Source organism: Pezoporus occidentalis, unplaced genomic scaffold (genome assembly GCF_034315485.1).
Source record: "Pezoporus occidentalis ecotype Australia unplaced genomic scaffold, CSIRO_AGI_Poc_V1 ctg105, whole genome shotgun sequence".
NCBI classification, from domain to species: Eukaryota; Metazoa; Chordata; class Aves; order Psittaciformes; family Psittacidae; genus Pezoporus; species Pezoporus occidentalis.
In genome coordinates, this window is record NW_026912832.1 from 1,253,346 (window position 1) to 1,272,961 (window position 19,616).

Consider the following 19,616-nt stretch of genomic DNA (forward strand, 5'->3'; position numbering starts at 1 on the left):
AAGAAAACAAGGAGAGATGGTAAGAAAGACTAGCTGTTTCCATTTCTCAAGCTTATGCTCCTCTGCTTCCTCCTGTCTGCTCCAAACCCAGCTTAAGCACAGATCCTCCCAGGAGGGGCTCCAGCTCACACCTTCCCTTGCACCATCTACAGAGGAGCACTGGCCACTTGCTCCAGTTTGCTCCAACAAAACCATCAAGAGCTGGGGAGAGATGGATCTGCAGAATGCTCAGGGGCAGGAGGGGCAAGCCCACCTCACCTCAAGGGAAGCTCTGGAGAGGAAACCAGACCCAAGTCACAGCAAGTTGTTACCTCCTGCAGGGCTGCACTAGAGACCCATACCTTCCTCATTCACCTTCCCAGGCACACTTCAAAGGCTTTTCAAAATTAGTTCACCTAGCTTGAAGTGCTTTGAGACTTTTGGCAAAACAGCCAGGTAAGCAGCTATTGCTTAAAATGGGTCCCTTCCAACCCTAACCACTCCATGATGCTATGTTTTTGTGTACTTCACTTGCTTTAAAGAACCATTTCACAGTGCTGAAACTATTTACAGACACAAAGTCACCCCTATAAGTGCTTTTCACAATCTAGTAGTAATGACTAAAAACCCCAGGCGACCAGCAAAGAATATGAAAGAGAAACCTACAGCATGTGTTCCATCTGCTTTCAGCTTGAGTTGAAAACTTCAGTTACACAGGGCCAGAGCTAAGTAATTTGTAATTAGCTTCCAAAAAAAGATCTGAGATTAATGCAGAACTAAGCACCACTAACAAGCTTCCAAGAGAGAAAATGTAAAGTCTCTTTTTTAAAAACACAAATGAATAGGTCATAAGTTAATACAATGTAAGACAAAGTACTACCATATATATGCTCCAAATTAAGAGCAAATTAATTTAAACCAACTACAACCAAAATGCTGCTACACTCAGTTCACATCATGCACATAGAATTTACTTCCACAGAGAAATGAGAATATTTAATACTGCAGCTGACTTCTAATGAAAGCCGAATAACGCAAAACTGCAGTTAAGACCAACAAGACCTTATGCACTCACTGGGGTCAGGACGGATTCCCATACCCTGTCCTTCTGACATAGCACCATGTGCTGAACTAGGTCCAGCAGAGACTGCAACAGGTGGAACAGAGGCAAATGAAAGAGGTGCCATAACCTTCACTAAAACTTTGCTTACTCCATTCAAGTTAAAGACCTGCTAATCAACTGTGTGATCCTGCATGCCGTATTTTAAGCACAGAATCTCTCTCAAGAAAAGATGCTAAAACCCAGCAAGACAGCTATGCCACTTAAGGCGGAGCAGTTTGAGGCACAATTGCACAAAATATTCATATCAAAACTGGTGTTCTACTGATCAGAAAAATCACTTTCAATACTGCTGCTACCACTGTACTGCAATCAAAATCAAAAACCAGCACTAGATTTAAAAGCCAAGAATCTGACCTTGATATTGTGGAACACTCTATGTGCCATCCAGGTCTTCCTTTTCCCCAGGGAGAAGTCCAACATAGCTCTTGAGGTTTAGCAGCCTTCCACAGGGCAAAATCTTTACCATGTCGTTTATCAGTATTAACTGCCAAGAATAAGTGAAATGTTAATGAGATATGTCTTCAAGAAAAAAAAAAAAAAAAAGGCAAGCAAGTGGGAATGTATTTAGTGAATTACTCAGATTTTAACCTCTTTTGCTCAACTTCTTTTCCTGCAACTTTCCTCCCTTACACCAGGCTTCCATTTTCTCAATCATTTGAAAAAAAATATAGTATACTGAATTAAGATGGGTTCAAGATTCTTCAGTCATCCTCTCTTTTAGTCCTTTTGGCCTTCTCCAGTTTTACATCATTCATTGAGTTATTTACCAGCCAGTTTCCCAGGACAAACAGATTGTACTGCAACAGGAAAGGTAATAAAGCAACCTAAACTAGAACAGGGTTCTGAACTCTGCACTTTTTTTTTCTGACAAATACTTGATCTCACATTTGACTGGTACAGAACAGTACATCAATTTGGCTTGAACGGATCCAGCTTGGCAAGCAACTTGCACTGTTTTAAGTTCCCTTATTTAACACCTCTCATCTGATTTATCAGCAGTTGACACTAGATTTACTACTTTATTTATTTTAGACGTCTAGCAAACTCACGGTGTATCACTGGGTCTGAGCTAATCCCTGGAGCATTCCAGTATCAACACATTTTAATGATGATTCACAGCTATTTTTGGAGAACTATTAGATGGTCATTTTTCTTGAGCCATTCCGCTTCTACTTTACTGATATTACAGAGAGTCAGTTTTTATTCAGAATGTCATGCAATATTAAGTGAAGCACATTACAAAAATCCATTACACCTGCTTCATCATTCAAAATTGATAAGAAATAAAGGGACAGAAATATAACCCTGGTTTTATCCACTGAATCTTCATCTTGGCTCTTCCACCAGTTTGCCAACCTCTGGCTGACCAGCATCTGTTGACTCCTTTCCTCTTCTGCCTTTATTGCCTCAAAAAAACCTACTTTTCTTGGTTATAAGCAAAACAACAGTTAAAATATTTAGAAATACCAGTAAATTTAGTTGTAAGTCACTTGAGAGGAAACAGGGTAAAACAGGTAATCAGTCACAACTGAAGCTGGAAGGCACATCTGGAGATTGTCTAGTCCAACCACTGGCTCAGAGGAGGCTCAGCTACAGCAGGCTGCTCAAAACTGTGTCCAGTTGGGTTTTTAGTATCTCCAAAGACGGAGACTCCACAGCCTCTCTGGGAAACATGTTCTTCTGTTAATCATCCTCAGAGTAACAAAGGTTTTTCTAAGCTTTAAATGCAGTTTCCTGTGTTTCAGGTTGCACCCATTGCCTCCTGCCCTGCCATCAAGCACCACTTGAGAGAAGACTGGCTCCATCTTCTTTATTCTCCCCATCACATGTTTGTACACACAGGTAAGATGCCCTTGAGCCTTCTCTTCTCCAAGCTGAGCAGTCCCAACCTTTTCAGCCTTTCCTCATATGAAAATGCTCCAGTACCTCCACTTCATTCGCAGCCATTTGCTGGGCTCTCTCTAGTATGTCCATGCCTGTCTCCTAGTGGGGAGCCCAGCATCAGACCCAGATTCCAGGCACATCTCACCAGTGCTGAGCAGAGAAGAAGGATCACCTCCTTTGACCTGCTGGCAGTGTTTTTCCCAGCACAGTCCCGGAAGCTGTTGGCTGCCTTTGCAGTCAGTAACTGCCTCTGAATAACCGCTGACAAAACGTATTCCCTCTGTGAGCTGTAATGCTGAAACAACTCCAGAGTGGGGCTGTGAGAAGTTTCTGGCTGCAATTCACCTGAGCATCAGCCTGCCAGGCATTTTCAGTAACTGCAAATGGATTTTTTCAATGAAGAAATATTGAACTTCAACATGCAAAACAATGCATGAGACCTGCATCAAATTTTCAGGTCAGAGACCTGATCAGACCTAACTTTGGGAAACTACCAAGAGGATCAGCAATCCTGCTCAGCAGCCAGACAACTGCAGAAAAAAAACCAAACCACAAAACTAGGGTATAGGCAACAGATTGCTCACCCTCACACAAACAGGCTGCTTAGAATTAGTCTGGTAATGTAAGTATGGTAAGTAACAAATGAAGCACATTCATCCAGTTATCATGAATCAAAGGAGTACAATTGCCCAAACAGTAACACACCAGATGAAGTTTCCCTGCATTTACCCTTGAGTATCTCACTGCTGGTTTGTGCAACAGCTGAGACCATCACATCACTATGAAATTTATATGTACCACTCCCAAGTACTAAATAATTGATTAAGAATCCTAATTGTTCTAAGGTACCAGAACAAAGGTACAGAGGGAGCCAAGCATAAAATAAGACCAAGTTTCCTCCTGCACTGCCAACAGTGAGTGCCTCAATAAATAATTATGAAAACAATGTAGTCCTAATTAACCAAAAAGTGGGATATACACAACAGGTTAGAAAACTGTTCCAGAATGAAAGTTTACACATAGATACAAGTTCAAACGATACATTAATACAAACAAGTTGGTGCCAAGAACTTACCTGCTTCATCTTGGGTATCAGAAGAAATAGTAGTTAATACTCCATATCTTTTTCCCCAAGACTTAACATCAAAATAAACATTGCCTAACAGAAAAGAAATGCTTAGTGAGATAGCAAAGATGTGGCACAATCATAAGGAAGACAGAACACTTCCCTGAAAGCAAAACAAAATGACCTTCAACTTCCATTTTATTCCAATTTAGAAATTCAGAAATAGTAGCAGATGTTTCCACATTACCAGCTTTTCAGTAACCTCACTGTATGTGCTCATTCTGCATATAGGATAACTCTGTATTCTGCACATCTCCCCAGGTTCTTCCCCTGCCCATACACAATCAGCAATCGCCTCCCTGACTGCAGTGCAGCCTACTGCTACTCCAGTTACAACGCACTCAAATCCTTTTACAACCACCAATTCTACCAGTAAAAATAAAATAAAATAAAATCCACGTATTGTGCTTTGCAGGCACATTTTTTACAGCACATAGGTGATAATCTCCTCACGTTTAGAGCTAAGAGGCTCCCCCCAGCTCTCTTGTAGGAACCAGGCCAGGACTTCCCCAAAGAGGCTTAGACAGAACTTCATTAGAGTGAACAGTTATATTAACTGTTAAGCTACATTTAACTTAGAAATTGAGTAACAGTTGTTCTGCCCACTCATCTCATCACAAACAGGTTGCTCACACCCAGTCTGCTAACCAACAGCAGGAAAGCCTGGCACAAGGTATCTCATATGATCCCAAACCGGGATTACTAGGAGCACTGATTTCCTGGACATGTGCTGAACAAGGAGTTGCCTTGCTATAAGTCTTACCTTGTGAGGTTGCATAGGCTTGGCCATTAGCAATTACTGTTTCTATAAAGGAAATTATCTGAGGAATATTTTCAGTCACTCTCATATACACTGTAGGAGGAAGGACCTTAAAGAAAAACACCTCATTAGCCTGTATGAAACATACTGCCAACAAACTCCCCCCCTCTAGGAAACAAACTTTAAAGACCGCTCTCCTCAATTTTATCTTTTTTTTTTTTAAAGAAAAAAAAAAAAGCAAGTATAACTGAAATGGCACAAGCAGCCTTTAAGATAATACCCAGAAGGAAAAAAAGAAAATGGTGGAAATTTTTTCTCAGTGCCTTGCTCCCTGCTTCTGACAAACAGTTTGGACAAGGAGCAAAGTCACCCTAAGTCAATGAAAGAATATTACATGTTTCCTATACTTATATCAGGCTATTTCTGCATTATAGTAGATATGTATTATCTGTGAACCAAGACTAATTGCATGGATAAAAACCCCAATTGTGTTGCTAAAGAAATTTAACTGTTTCATTCCAAAGGTAGGGTTTGTTTCTCCCCATTTCCTTACTCAAAAGGTGTGCAGTATCTTTCCAGAAGAATGAAAAAGTAAATTGGTACTCCCAAATCCCAAGTTTCCAAGCAACACTTCATCAAACAAGCAAACAAATTTCTTTTTTTCAAATCAAACTGCCAAAATTAGATTCCTTACCAAAAGAACTGCTTTAAAACGCTCTAAAATTTAGAGGCTTGAGTATCTGTACCTTTAAGGCAGCCATATCTTGTTTGAAGTCTTCTTCATAAATACGAGCAAGAGCTACTGGTGACATATTCATCTGAAAGAGAGAGGCTGATCAGTAAATCATAAATCAAAGTAATAATATAAAATACTGCAATCTTTTATTAGACAGAATTATAAAATTGGAAGACTTACAGAACCCCCAAGACAAAGAGTCAGGAATGCTTGTTACTCTTAACATCCATGGGGAGGAGATGCAAGTTATATGTAGCAAAAATAGTATTTTATTTACACTTCTGAATTCCAAAATATTAATATGTATCTTTTAGGAGACAGCAACCAATGACTAAAATAATAAACTCCTTCCCTCTCCCATTAGTTTCTTCTTGAGATGGTTTCTATTTCCAGTGACAAGGCATACTACTGTACACAGGACAGGAAATTCATTAAACTTATTAGCAGGGGACACTGATACCACCTACATGTCATAGAGACAAATCAGAGACTTGCAGGATGAGACAAGACATTAATTTTCAGTGATTAAGAAAAATAAGCTATTTCAGCTGATCATGGTTACTCATAGATCTCAGTACAATCAGGGGAAATAAACCAAAAGTCAGTCCCACACTTTGCTAAGTGTGGCACTTCTCTAACACCTTCTCCACATTCCTCAATCACAAGGCAATGGACAAGAACAGGAATCCTCGCACATGCAACAAGAACACGCAACCTGAAAGGAAAGAGACAACTTACACATGACAAGATACTTATTCTCAGATATTCAGAAGAGGCCAAGGCTTGAAAGATCTACAACAGCAAAACCTACTCTAGTGAACAAAAGGATGGTATCAAAGTGTTTCAAATGTGAGCTTTTACATTTTCTCTGATGAGAACCTACTGCGCAAAAAACAACGTACTGTCAGTCTCTCTAGCTTGCAGATAATTGAATCATTAACAAAATAAATCCAGTTTCACCACTTCTAATTACTGAAGCAGCTTTAAGGGGTCTGAGTTTTGAAGCACAGTGGGTACCACTATTGGGACAAGTTCCTGCACAAGGCAAGACACAGACAAACCAGATGTTCAATCAGCAATGAAACCAGGAAGACGGTCAGCACTGAGAAACAAAGGTCTGCTTCTGCCTACAGACCAGGAGTGCTCCCTCAAACCCCAGCAACAAGACTCATCTCCCTAGATGCTCAGCTGCTTCTTTGATCAACAGAAGACAAGAGACAAAGATGCCTGTAGGAGGAAGATGGGGAAACTCCTCCCCTACAGATGGATGTTCAAGACAGAGACTCATCTGTCTCTCTCAACGGATTACCATGTGCAGCACGCTCATCACAGATTAGATGTTGAACTTGCAGGTTTTCTCTACATGAATCCTATCAGAGGATGGAGAACAAGTTCAGACATGTTGATCCTGCCACTATAATGACTCAGGTACAGAGGTCCCAACAACAAAGTCAGGATACTGAGGCAGAGGCCTTGGCCATCCAAACACTGTGCAGAGCAGAACAGGCATTCAAAAAAAAAAAAAAAAAAAAAAATCACAAAAAAGGCATGAAAAAGATTATTTCATGCAACCAAAGAATGCAGTAAATGAACACAAATTCTTTTAAAACATCAAATTATTTCTTCCTCCTAAAACACAAAATTCCCCCTAACGTTCTGACAACAGAAAAAAAAAAAAAAATCTTAAAATGCACACATATAGATTTAAAACACCTGGGGGGTTTTGGTGTAGGGCTTTTTGGTTTAGTTGGGTTGGGTTTTTTGTTGAGGTTTTTGAGAGGATGGGCCTTGTCTCTTTTTACTAAACTGTCTTAGAAAACTGCAAGTAAATGGACTAAGGGAACACACTTGTATTTCTACAGAAGCAGTGAGCCAGTATTCATTTCAATGCAGCACCGTATATTTAACTGCAGTAGTAACTGTTTACTTAAAGATTAAATAAAAGTGACAGCTGTCAAAGTCTCTGGCTCCAAGAAAAGCTTGCAACTGCAATGTGATCTAACACGCTCATTTATAATCCACAGACATGAGTTACAGATTCTTAAAACAAACAAAATCAAAATGCAGAATAGAACAGAGAATACATTCTTCAGTGTTTCAGGATCCAGAAAACATTTTAAAAGGAAAAAAAAAACCTGGAGTAATCATTCACCAAGATCAGCTGCTGGAAAAGGTCTGATTAAAATCCAACTGAGAATCACTTATAGCCCAGGTCTTATCAAGACTTACCCCTATAATCAATGGCACCTTCCATGTAGATGATGAATTCTGACAAGACTGATAAAGCTTTCCAAGGTGTTGATATTGCAGCTAGATGGTGCTCAGCACCTTTCGGGAACCACCCTCAGCCCTGTGTGTGGCAATGCTGCCTTTAATGATAATAACACAACACTTCTTCAGAACTCAGCCAGAAGGCTCCTGGCTGCTAAGTTTTTGGTTGCTTTTGGGAAAAGGTACCTTTCACTCTTCTGAGCATTCACCCCAGCTTTTTGTTCCCCAGTGGCCTCCTAGGCAGAGGGCAAGGGCAGGAGGACCCTGGCCACGGGTGCTGTAACATAGTTCTCCCACCTCTTTCTGCCACAGAACTCTGCACCCATTTACCCCCAACACTCGGCCCTCCAGACTCCCAGCCCCATTACAGCCATACGAGGGGACCAGAAATCTCAACATTTATCATCTACTAATTAAAATAAGCAACACTCATCAAAAAAAAAACAAACTCAGGTTGATTTTCCTATATAAGCAGCTGCAGAAAATATCAAAAGTTTGGGTCAAAACTGCAGCAAACACCTACCTCATTGGCTCTTTTTATTATCTTGTCATCTATGTCTGTGATCCCCATCACCATGATAACTTCAATTCCAAAAAACTTAGTCATTATCCTTCGAATTATATCAAACCTAACATAGGAGCTAGAAGAGAGAAGAAAAAAAACAACAAACAACCCATGAGCTTTTAAACATGCACTATTAAGAACAAACTTAAACAAAAATATTCAACAGCACTAACAGCCACGGGGACAATCGAAATACCCCAATACCTGGATGAATGAAAAGGTGTTCAGTGCATAAAGTGCTTTTCCAAAACCAGTTACCACCCACACAAAAGTCAAGCAAATTTCCCTTGAACTGGCCTACCCTCTTCTGGCATTAGTGACACATTACATCAAATTTTCTGAGGGTTTTATTTTGTTGCACGTCTTCATTCAAGTGCTGAAGTGCACTGGAAGGTATACGTGAACCACAAGGCTCTCTCAAAGCAGCAGTATGAAATAAGACACACAGATCAGATATTCTTGAAACATATCCCTCAGGGTTTCTATATTCTAACAGGTTTTCAAAAGCCACAGGGCATAAGAACAGGGAGAAATAAGGTGCAAATGAACTTTGCTTAGGGTTGAGTAACAACTACAGCTGCCAGCCACCAATAAACTATTTCATTCACACACCACCACAGATCTTTCCTGATAGCAAAGAAGAGTTGTGCTGTGGGTTATTTTGCTTTGTTTACACCTGAGAATAAATCCTCGAAATTATGCAAGCTCTTTGCCACAAACCAGAAGATTCAATGCTGATAGATTGATGTACCTACCACTGCACAGGGCTGTGGAAGCCCCTTGTTCTACTCAGACTCTCCACTTACAATTCTCAAAACATACTTTGACTGAGTAAAACCCAATTATCAGGGGAGATATCAGATAGTGATTAGAGTCTCTCTGTCTGCCCTGTAGAGTGATGAGAATTCTCAGCCTTCACTTGCTTTGGAGAAAACAAGAGCCTGAAAGGAGACTCACAGACCTACAGGTTCCTATTTCACTCACAGCATCACACAAACTTCAACTCAAATGGCTGTGAGAGCAAAGAAGTGCAAGTAAATACTGGAAATGGATTTACATCCTTCCCCCTAGCTGCAGGGACCAGGTGGCACTAAGGTTCACATTTATGGATGTGCAGTATCTTGATGTTTGATGAAGAAAAACATTTTCTGTTGTTGTCTGCACTATGCCCATGTTGAAAACAGCTTTTTGAAAGCCATGCTGCCAGGGAGAGTTTTTACTGAACACCAGCTCTCTGGGAGTAAGGTTCACCTAATGTGGCAACATGATTCCACAAGAGCATTAGATCAGTCTTTGGACCCTGTTCAGAAGAATGACACCAGCATCAAAAGCTTGTTATTAAACAGCCTTGCAGTCGTAGTTGCCAGAGCTGACACAAATTTTGCATAGTTTCCTCCCCTCTGATCTTCCAAGCGAATTTATAGAAGCAGCAGCATTGCAAAAGTCAGAGCAGAACTCCTGACACCTCAGAAAGTAGGGTTCTTACCACTTCAGGACTGAAAAGGAAAAAAAAATGAGAGTCAGAATCAGTGGGATGGCAGAGCAGGCACAAGTGTCTGAATGAAATCTTTTCTCATGCTTGGTTTTACTCTTATTTCCAAGCATTTAGCCAGGAGTCTGGATGCCAACCAGACTGCAGCTCATGCCAGCAAGATCAAGCCCAGTCTCAGAACTGAGGGGAAAGATGGCATTATCTGCCTGTCTGATTCTTTTCTTGATACAGAATGAGTTTTGGATCACAGAATCACAGAATCCTAAGGGTTGGAAGGGACTTCAAAAGATCATCTAGTCCAACCCTCTTGCAACAGCAGGATGTTGCACTGAGGCACCTGTTTTGAAAGCTAGAAGTACAGCATCCTAGAGAAAGTTGGATTATTTAGAGAAATAAGAAATCCTTGTGGAGGGGAAGGAGGAAGGGGGGAAGTAACAACACCATTATTTTCAAATTCTTCTCAAGGATCTCAAGCTCATTTCCATTATGCTGTGTTTGCAGCAAGTCAAATGCAAGCAGGAGAGGGAAAAAGGGATTCTAATGATAACACGTTGCAAGAGTACAACAAATGATATTTTACAAGAGCAGCACAACAGCAACAACCATTAACTCTATTTGACTTCATGCTCTTTCCCAGTGCATCTCCTGGCCTGTAGACTTGCATCAGCAGGATGCGCTTCAGCTATGCTTACCAGAGTTCTACAGCTGGACATAGCTACTGGGGAAAAAATACACAATTATTGCTAAAAACACATATAAAATCAAGAGTGCTCCACCATCTTTATCAAATGAGCCAAGCAGCAGGATGTCACCACTGATGTGTGCAAGACCACAGACACTGGTAAGGAAGAGCCAACTCTTCACACACTGGAGAGCTTAACTGATGAGAAGAGAGAAAGGTCTGCAGTGTAGGTATCTTGATGCACAGCAGCACTACAGGAAACAATACATGAAGGTGAGGATGAGGTAGCAGAAAGAGTATACCACTGTTATTTATCTGCATGATACACCCCTCCAGAGGAAAGATTCAGCCGTAAATATTCTGTCTTAAACCAGTAAGTGAAACGGTCAAACCCAGATGACACAGATGTAGGGCAAACCTCACATCAGGAAAACTTGAAATTCACAGCTTAGAAAGAGGGTAAGAGGAGATGGATGAGAAGAACAGGCAAAGTGAGCCTTTAATCAAAAGAGCCAGAAGGTAGGAGAACAAGGAGAACTACTGACAAAACCAGACATTTAAAAGCCAGAGAGCTGCAAGATGAAAAGGTGAAGTTCTCCAGTTCTACAAACATTGTGCTGTAGATCCACCATACCACTTCGGACAGGAAGACTTCTACAATTCCCTCTCTTGTTACACAACATCAGGTTGGGCCCTACCACACTACAGAACCTCAATTAAGTGATGAAGCAATTTATTAGCATCTTTTTATACAGTTGCTCTCAAGTGATTAGTTTTTAATGGTAAATATTTCAAGGTAAATTGTAACATAGGCTATATTACACTGTATTACAGCAACTGTAGATTTAAATGCACAAATTGCTATGACTTTTTAAAAAAAAAAAGTTTTTTTAAAAAAAACTTTAAAAAAAGAAAAGTTCCCCTAAAGGTACTAAGTACAAATGGAATAATTCAAGATATCATTTTCTGATTCTTATATCACTGGTAAAATATCAGATTAGTTCTCTGCTAAGACTGGACAAAAGCAAGGAGGAAAAAGACATCACCACATACACACACAACAGTACAGCAGCATTTAAGGTGATGTTGCCAACTGTATTTTCTTATGTTTAGTATTTTGAAACTCCCCTTTTACAGAAAGGGGCAGCAGTTGTGCAGTACTGCAATGGCTCAACATTCAGCAAAATTCAACACAAGTTTCTGAATGAAGCCAAGTCGGGACCAGAAGCTGTGGGATCCCCTGCGTTAAAATGGAATTACTCAAATACACAGCACCTGATCTTCACACAGATGACAGTTATCTGAGAAACCCCTGCTCCTCTGAGAAGCCAAATGCATCTTGTTCTTCTAAGAATTAGGGGACAGAAGCTTAGGAGCAGCTGCAACTCCCCTTGACTTCATAGGAAGCAGCAGGCAGCCTGCTGCATGTCTTCTCATCAGGTGCATCAGTGTAAAACAACCTGCCCTGGTGTATTTAAAGTACTTTTTTGAAGTTACTTATAACGAAGCTAGTTTAGTATTGTAATTATCCTATGGAAAAAAAATACTGTGCTGTTCGGTTTGTTTTTTTTTTTTAAACACAGTAAGCCACTGAACTATTACTATGCAAAAAGGCCTTTCTGAGCTTTAAGAACACTTTCCAGGGAAGTGTTCCAAGGAACACCCAGGAAGTCATCCAAGGATGGACACTTGTAAGATTCAGCTGGATGGGGTGCTGGGACATCTAGTCTAGGTCATGCTTTGCCTAGAAAGCATCTTGGACCAGATGATCCCTGAGGTCCCTTCCAATTTGGTATTCTGTGCCTCTATGACTGAACAGATGCGTTTATCAGTAAACACCTGAAAGAATTGTCAACCCTGAACAGTTTTTCCTTGGTGCCAACACCTTATCTGAACTAAATCTGAGGCAAAACTGTAATTTCACAGAGAAGAGGCTCCAGGACCCCAGCTCCTCTGCAGAACAGCTGATAAAATTTGCAACAACTCACCCTGCCTAGCAAAAAATGCATGTTCTTAATACCTTCCACCCTACTACTGCATCTCTGCCTGGGATGACCTGCACCAACAGCGCTTTCCATACTTCCTGAGGTCAAGAGGGGGAAACCCAAACACACAAACAAGAAAACAAACAGTATTTTGTTTGCCCTTTACGCAGACCAAGAGGCAAAGGGCCGGCAGCTCCCAGCGGGGTCTGATCCTGGCACCCGGACACAGGCTGCTCAGTACCGAGTCAGGCCTGGCGGTACCCGCACTCCAGCTACTGGGCTCCCTCCCCCAGTGTGCCCGCACAGGACGGGACCCCACTTTCCGCCGTGACTCAGGAGTCGACTCACCACGCGTGCCCGAGGTGTGCATGGTCGTACACTGTCGGCCCGCAGCTGTACCTGCGCAGAGGGGAAGCAAACCGCACCGTCATCTCTGCCCGGCCACCCAAGTAACCCCCGCCCGCCTGCCGCAAGGCGCTACCAGGTCGCCACTCGGTCCTTGGCCAGTACGAGCGGCTCCTTGGTCCGGCTGCGGCTGTTGTAAGCCACGATCCCGCTGTCCCGCCCCACCGGCGGCACCCACTCCCGCCGCCGCGCTGCGCTGCAACATCGTCGCGCTGCCACTTTTCCCCCGCCAGGGCCGGGCCCGGGCCCGAGGCCGCACCGCCGGGCCACAAGCACTGCTGCTTCACTCAGCATGGCCATGGCCATGGCCATAGCCACAGCCCCCGGCCGCGGGCGGGGAACCGGCGGCTCCGCCTCTCAGCGGGGAGGGCGCTGAGGGGACCGGGCACAACCCGCAGCGCCTGTCACCTCGACACCCTGCACCGCTCGTGCCGGGAAACAACAGGCGAGCGGGGTAGCTACAGCCGGCGCGGCAGGAAGAGGAGGGGCAAGCGGGTAGAGGCGCGGCACGGTCCCGACGGGTGGCTCCGCCGGGCCGCAGGGTCACTTGTGCGGCCGCTGCTGGCCCGGTCCGGGCGAAGGGTGTTACTGGAGCGGCCCCGGGGTGAGTGCGGCGGGCTGGGGCGCCGGGGGTGCGGGGCTTGGGGCTGGCTGTGCCCTGCTTCAGTTCGGCCGGAGCAGTGCGTGCCCAGCCCGTACCTCAGCGTAACCGCGCTAGAACCCGAGTTCTTAACGAGGTTTTAGTGGGGGTGTGTGTAGGGAAGAGGTGATAGTTTAGCAAAACGATACCTGCTGCGTCAAGTCAGTTCGGTCAGACGGGGAGTGAATCTATTTCACACTGCCTTTCAGATCAGAGAACAGCAGGCAGCCCGTCAGTTCCTGCAAGAAAAACGTGGTGAGACATTCCCAAGCTGGACTTAATAAACAGTTTTGCACCTTTCTTACTCCCATGTACCCGTGTAAAGTCCTACCTATCCTGGTCACATCATTACAAAAATGACATGAACTGGTGCTAGATACTCACTGAGGTTCCTTGGGCTTCAACTAGTTGATGGTCTAGGTCAGCTTCTTTTCCAGTGCCAGGATAAGCAGAGTGTGTGCTTTCTGATGAGGCTTCTGTCATCTTATTGTGGAACTTTTTTCTTTCTTTCTTTCAGAGCATAGCGAGGAAACGGAACTTGCCTGGCTGCACTGCCTTGATCTGCTTTGGAAATTATGAGCTACTTGAGTGAATAACAGTGTAATGGAACAGACATAAGGGTGTCAGAAGGCCTTTTTAACTAGCGTCTTGTTTCCAAAAGTAACCATGAGTGGGTACCAAGGAAACAAGGGAGAACTCCACAGGCATATATAATATTTTCCTGGATATTCTCCCATCTTACAACCAGATGACATCCTCAGCTGAATACTTTGGGGTTGGTGTCCCCCCGTCTTTTTACCCTCTATTGGTAGATTGCTCTACCATTAGTTTCCCTGACCTCTGTGACTTTGCATCAGCTCCTGCCTTTGGCACCAAGTACTACAGTCTACCACCATTTTTAGGAAGCATCTTCCTGGCACATGTTTAAGTTGCGGCCTGGTAGCTCCAGCAGCAGCCACCCTTGATCTTGCATGAGAGGAGACAGTGACCGTCAGTTCCAGCACTTACTGTCTGCCTCCACATGAGCCTCGAAGGAGGCTGCTCAGAGCAGAGCCTTTCCCAGCCTCCCAGACCACTCTGTTTACTTGCCTGCAAAAGCATCTTGCTGATCACTTGGGAGGAAGGTAGTGCTGGGTGGTGGCAGCTTGTTGTGAGTGGATGCTGCAGGGAACAGGTCTGCCTGTGGTGACATGCCTCAGAGAAGTCCTTGTATTGCTTCCTCTTCTATCTGCCAGGGACAGGTTTGATAGCTTTTTCTTATGTGTAATATGAACATCTAAAAGCATTGCTTGTACCTAATAATAGGTGTCCATCTGCATCTTAGTATATTTTAGTGAGTATCAGGTATAAAGCCCTACCAGTGATAAATGTTTCCTTCTTAACACGCACTTTCTACAGTATTTTTCATTTAATGATCTTAACTTTCTGACTGAACTTATCTTACGGGCTTGCTAATTTGAGACTAGCTAGGATGAAACTGAAGATATTCAATAACCTTTGTAAATGTTTGCTTCATGTGTTTCTCAGGAAGCTTCACAAGCCAATTATTTCAGTTTCCATAGCTGGGTTTGATGTCTTTGTCGTTCAACATGCATCCTGTTAGGAGTTGTCATTAACTCCGTTGTCTTCTTTGTTTTGCATGGTGCCAAGCACTTTGACAGAGCCCAAATCAAAACTAAGTATCCATGGATGGCTTTTAGCCTTAATTCCAGGTTTAGCTGGCATGGATGAAACTGCCAACAGATCAAAAGAATGCAGGAGCTTTTTATTTCCCTCGTGGTTTCAGAAGGCTTTAGTGTCTATGTTATCCAGACTGGCTCTTAGCACTTAGTCTAGAAACCTCTATGTCCTGCTATAAAACATTATTTTCTGAGGCTAGGAAAAGCTACAATTACCTAATGTCCAAAATAAATAGTTAACATTGTTCATGCTTGAGATTTGTTTTAATGCAATAGAACAAATTCTGTGGAACAGTGGAAAATATACCACAAGCATTGAAGTACCAAAATAATACAATTCCAGATGAAAAGCAATACTAATCCTGATGGATTGGAACCATAAATTACATATTTGGAGAACATTCTTGGAAACAATCAGTCTATGGCTGTAAGTACAGCTCTGCTTCTACCACCTACGACTACCTCCCCCTCCCCTATACCCTTATTCCTGGCCTGGAACATGTGAAATGAGACGATACTACTCCACCAGAGAGGCAGAATAGCAGCAAAGGATCTTCTGCCTCCATCAGGAGATTCATCTTTGCTTCTACCTGAAGCAGAAGATGCCTATAGAAGTTGTTAGCAGTTGAAACCAGGGTACATCCAACCAATGCCAGACCTGAACCTGCTGCACTCCTGTGACTTGTGTGTTTTGTGCCATATAGCTAGCAGGAGATGCTGTCTGCAGGGTGGTACATCTGTTAGACACCCATCTGGGAATATGACTGAGCTTCAGGTAAACTGCTGTTTCAAGGAGACACCCATGTATTTAATATTGTCAGGTCATATTCCCATGTTTTTCTTAGGAGCCACTTAGGCTAAAACTTGTCTTTTTTACATCTGAAGCTCTAACATAAAGGGGTGACTCCTGCATGCCTTTAGAACAGGTTTTTGTGTTTTCCATCCCTGTATCTGCATGTGCAAGACAACTACATTTTCTCTCCAGCCTTCATCTATAGGGAAAACCTAGTGAAAGCACAGCTCTATGTGCTGTTCCCTGACTGCTCTGCAACACCTCTGTGGTAGGCAGAGAGGGTATCTCTGGGGGGTTCTGGCTCACCTGGCTCCTCCTGTATTTCCCAGTTTCCAGTCCCAAGACTACCTACAAGCCTTGTCCCCAGAAGTAAGATGAGTGGGTGTATCCCAGAGCATGTTTTATATCATAAGTAAATATAATCTAAAATTTCTTTTTTCCTTTCTGTTTATCATTATGAGACACATGCTTTGTAAGGTTTCACAGTTGTCCCCCCTACTGCTACAGGTACAGCATTTTTCTTTTAAAACATTAAACCACACTGTCTTAGAACTGTTGACAGAGAATGGCTGTGTTTGTGTGTTATCAAAAACATGTTTCCAGTATCTGTGACCTTTCTTGTCAGATTCTAGTTCAGGAACCTGGCAAGGAAACTTGAGACAAAGGGAGAAGGTTGTAAAGAAAAACTACAAACCAAAAGCAAAGATGAGCTAAATCCACTGCAGTGGACTGAATTTCTCTTGTAACTCTGTAGTAGTTTGTAATAAGACACATGTCAACTCACCTTTTATAGTAATTTTATTTTTACAGAACCTAGGTATTTATCGGTTTGTTTAAGAATCTCAGGTTTTTTTATAGGAGAATAAAAATTCTCAAGGTTATTACAAATGTTTGACTCATAAATAAGTGTTGAGTGGCCTTTCCCCCAATTATTCATGACATAAAGAGTATGTTTTATAAAAGAGAAATCATCTTGAGATACCTGTTCTAAAAGAGTGATTCTGGGGAAATGAAATAAAACTGTAAAAGAAATTTCATTGGTGGACATAAAGAACAAAATAAACATTCCTCCTCTTACAAAAGCTTGGTAGGCTGAACCCAAAGGTATTCACATTACCTGCTATTGTTTAGACAACCTACCTGTCAACTGCTCTGACAGATGCTGCCTGGTTTTCATCAGAAGCAACTGGGTCCCAGGCCACAGTCTGCATAAAGAAACCTGAGGGCTGGTAGGAATTCAGTCAAGGGTCAAACTGGGTGTCTTTGTCAGTGGTTCCCGCTGTTGAGATGTATCTCTCTTGAACTTGCTACAGGAATGTGGAGCCCATGGAATAAGCTCCCCTTGATCTGGGTTGGCTCCATAGTGGGACAGCTCAGAGGTACTTCTGCATTGGCCTTGTACTGCAATGGATGTTTACTAGTTCCAGACAGAATCTTCCTGCTCACCTTTAATGCCAGTGCTCTTTAAGCTCACTAGGTGCAGCATATACAAGGAATAGATGGCAGCAGCCAGGAAACACATGTGAAAAAAGGCAGTGGGTGAAACAGTCTCAGTGCAGGCAAAGGAAGAGATGAGGAGCTGTACCCAGTGAAATACCTGTTTTCTTAAGTAGGACTTCACTTAAAGGAAAAAAAAAAGACAAAGTCTGGAATGTCAGGCCTATGTCAGGTTAAGTGTTTGGGAAGTTCCTGAGCCTTTACTGGGAAGCAGGAAAATGACCAACTCAGCTAAATTGTTTTACAGATTTTATAACCCATTAATCTCACATCATTTGCTGATATGAACATGTATTCCTGGCCCAAATACTGGTAAATGGTATACACTGCCCACTGCACTGACAATGCATATGACATGAAAGCATAAGCTATGGCTTGGCTGCTTGTGTTCACACTTGCAAATCTCAGCTCTGCTCATCCTGCATGTTTTGTTTCAAAACCTTCAACCATAAGCAAAAGGAACAGATTTGTAAAATTCCATTATCATCACCCAGGTAAGTATTAATTCAGCTTCATAAAGAATAAACAAAAAAACAAAACCCCCCAAAACAAATGCAAAGTAGAAGAGAAGGATTAAGCTATTAAATGGTGTGGAAACAGCAATTCATTAGAAGGAATAACTGATCTGATTCATCTGTACCTATTGAGTATAATCACTAACGGTCAGAACACACAGACTTTCTTAATAAACAGAGACACAGCTGTAGTAGATTATGTAGTATTTCATGTAGCAATATTCAACTAAGGCAGAGAAAGAAGGCAGCCAGAATTCCTTGTATCAGCAGTGTCTGCATTTGTAGAACAGGTTTGGAGGTTTGGGATTTTATGTTCCTCATATTAAGAATCCTGATACTTATGCTGATGAGCCAGAACAACCATATTTACTAGAACATTTATATATGAAGTATATTATATAACATCATATATATATATATATATATATATATACACACGCGCGCGCACAGTATGTACGTTACACAGTAGCTGTGAGAGTTGTTGATCTGGTTATATGTTCCCTTGATTCCCATTACTGTGAGTTTAGATCTTTAGTAAGGTAACAGCTTCAAGAAGCTTTTGAAAACCCCAGAGATTTGGGATTCTTGTAATTGCAGCAAAGGGATTTGTGAGCAGGAAGAGGGAAGTTAGATACTCTATCTGCCCATGAAGTACAGAAAACGGGAAGAAAATTAAGCCCACAGATGTCTTCCTTCTTCAATGCGTAACAATCATTCCTTACATTTCTACCTGTGAATGCTCCACCACAGTAAGAAATAGGCCCCTAATCTGAAAAGAGAACTGAGACACCATTCAAAATCTCCCATCTCTCACATATTGCAGTTTGGAGGCAAGAGGCCAAAATAAAAAGCAAACAGAGGAGGAGAAGCAGAGATGGGCAATGGGGCATCAGCTCCACATTCTCCAAAACTTTCCAACCTGGAGATGTACACATATACCCAATTTCCACACACTAAAAGTACAGCTGACATGCTACTGAGCCTAGAGGGATGTGCAGAGAACAGGTATTTCTGGGTACTGGTGTACTTGATTACGGCACTGCACAAAACACTTGAACTGTGAAAGGGGACCTTAAAAGTGTACACTAAATGCATTCTCAGGTGAGCTCAGTCCTATCCCTTCCCTAGGACTTATGCAAAGCCCAATGATGTTTTAATTCTGTCACTCTGCAGGCAACATATGAGAGGATAATAGAGGAAGATCCGGTAGACAGCACTTTTAAGAGGCAGATGATATCAAGGTCTCTATCCTCAGTGCATCCAAGCCTATCAATACTTTTTGAACAGCCACACTTCAGAGTTGTGCCTTCCTATTTTCTTCTTTTGTCTATAAGGATGAGGGACAGAAGTTCTTGTTTAATAGATTAGCAGGTACTTTTACAAACTGATTTCTTATTTGTATGTGTAATTACTACCATGTGTCTGGAATGGTGGTTAACTTCTTTGTAAAAAATTACTCTTTTTGAGGCTTATTTGAATTCTTT

General features: G+C 42.2%; 1 protein-coding gene and 1 long non-coding RNA gene across 6 annotated transcripts in view; one reads left to right on the top strand and one right to left on the bottom strand.

The window, feature by feature from the left end:
- CARS2 (cysteinyl-tRNA synthetase 2, mitochondrial) overlaps positions 1-13,314 on the bottom strand; it is a 34,257-nt gene extending 20,943 nt beyond the window's left edge. For 2 of the 5 annotated variants that reach the window (XM_062619497.1, XM_062619471.1), the window contains exons 1-6: positions 13,085-13,301; positions 12,952-13,002; positions 5,619-5,690; positions 4,876-4,981; positions 4,062-4,145; positions 1,457-1,586 (exon numbers count right to left, since the gene is read on the bottom strand). In XM_062619497.1, the coding sequence (XP_062475481.1) occupies positions 1,457-1,586; positions 4,062-4,145; positions 4,876-4,981; positions 5,619-5,690; positions 12,952-13,002; positions 13,085-13,213 (572 nt within the window). In that variant the 5' untranslated portion in view covers positions 13,214-13,301. Of the gene's footprint in view, positions 1-1,456; positions 1,587-4,061; positions 4,146-4,875; positions 4,982-5,618; positions 5,691-8,402; positions 8,521-12,951; positions 13,003-13,084 lie in introns of all 5 variants that reach the window. The other 3 variants (XM_062619463.1, XM_062619489.1, XM_062619480.1) reach the window with 3 other exon arrangements.
- A 3-nt stretch (positions 13,315-13,317) lies between these two features.
- Positions 13,318-15,572, top strand: LOC134164119 (uncharacterized). The gene is made up of 2 exons (XR_009965002.1): positions 13,318-13,612; positions 14,166-15,572. It is a non-coding gene; the product is annotated as an uncharacterized LOC134164119 (long non-coding RNA).
- Positions 15,573-19,616: the final 4,044 nt, after the last annotated feature.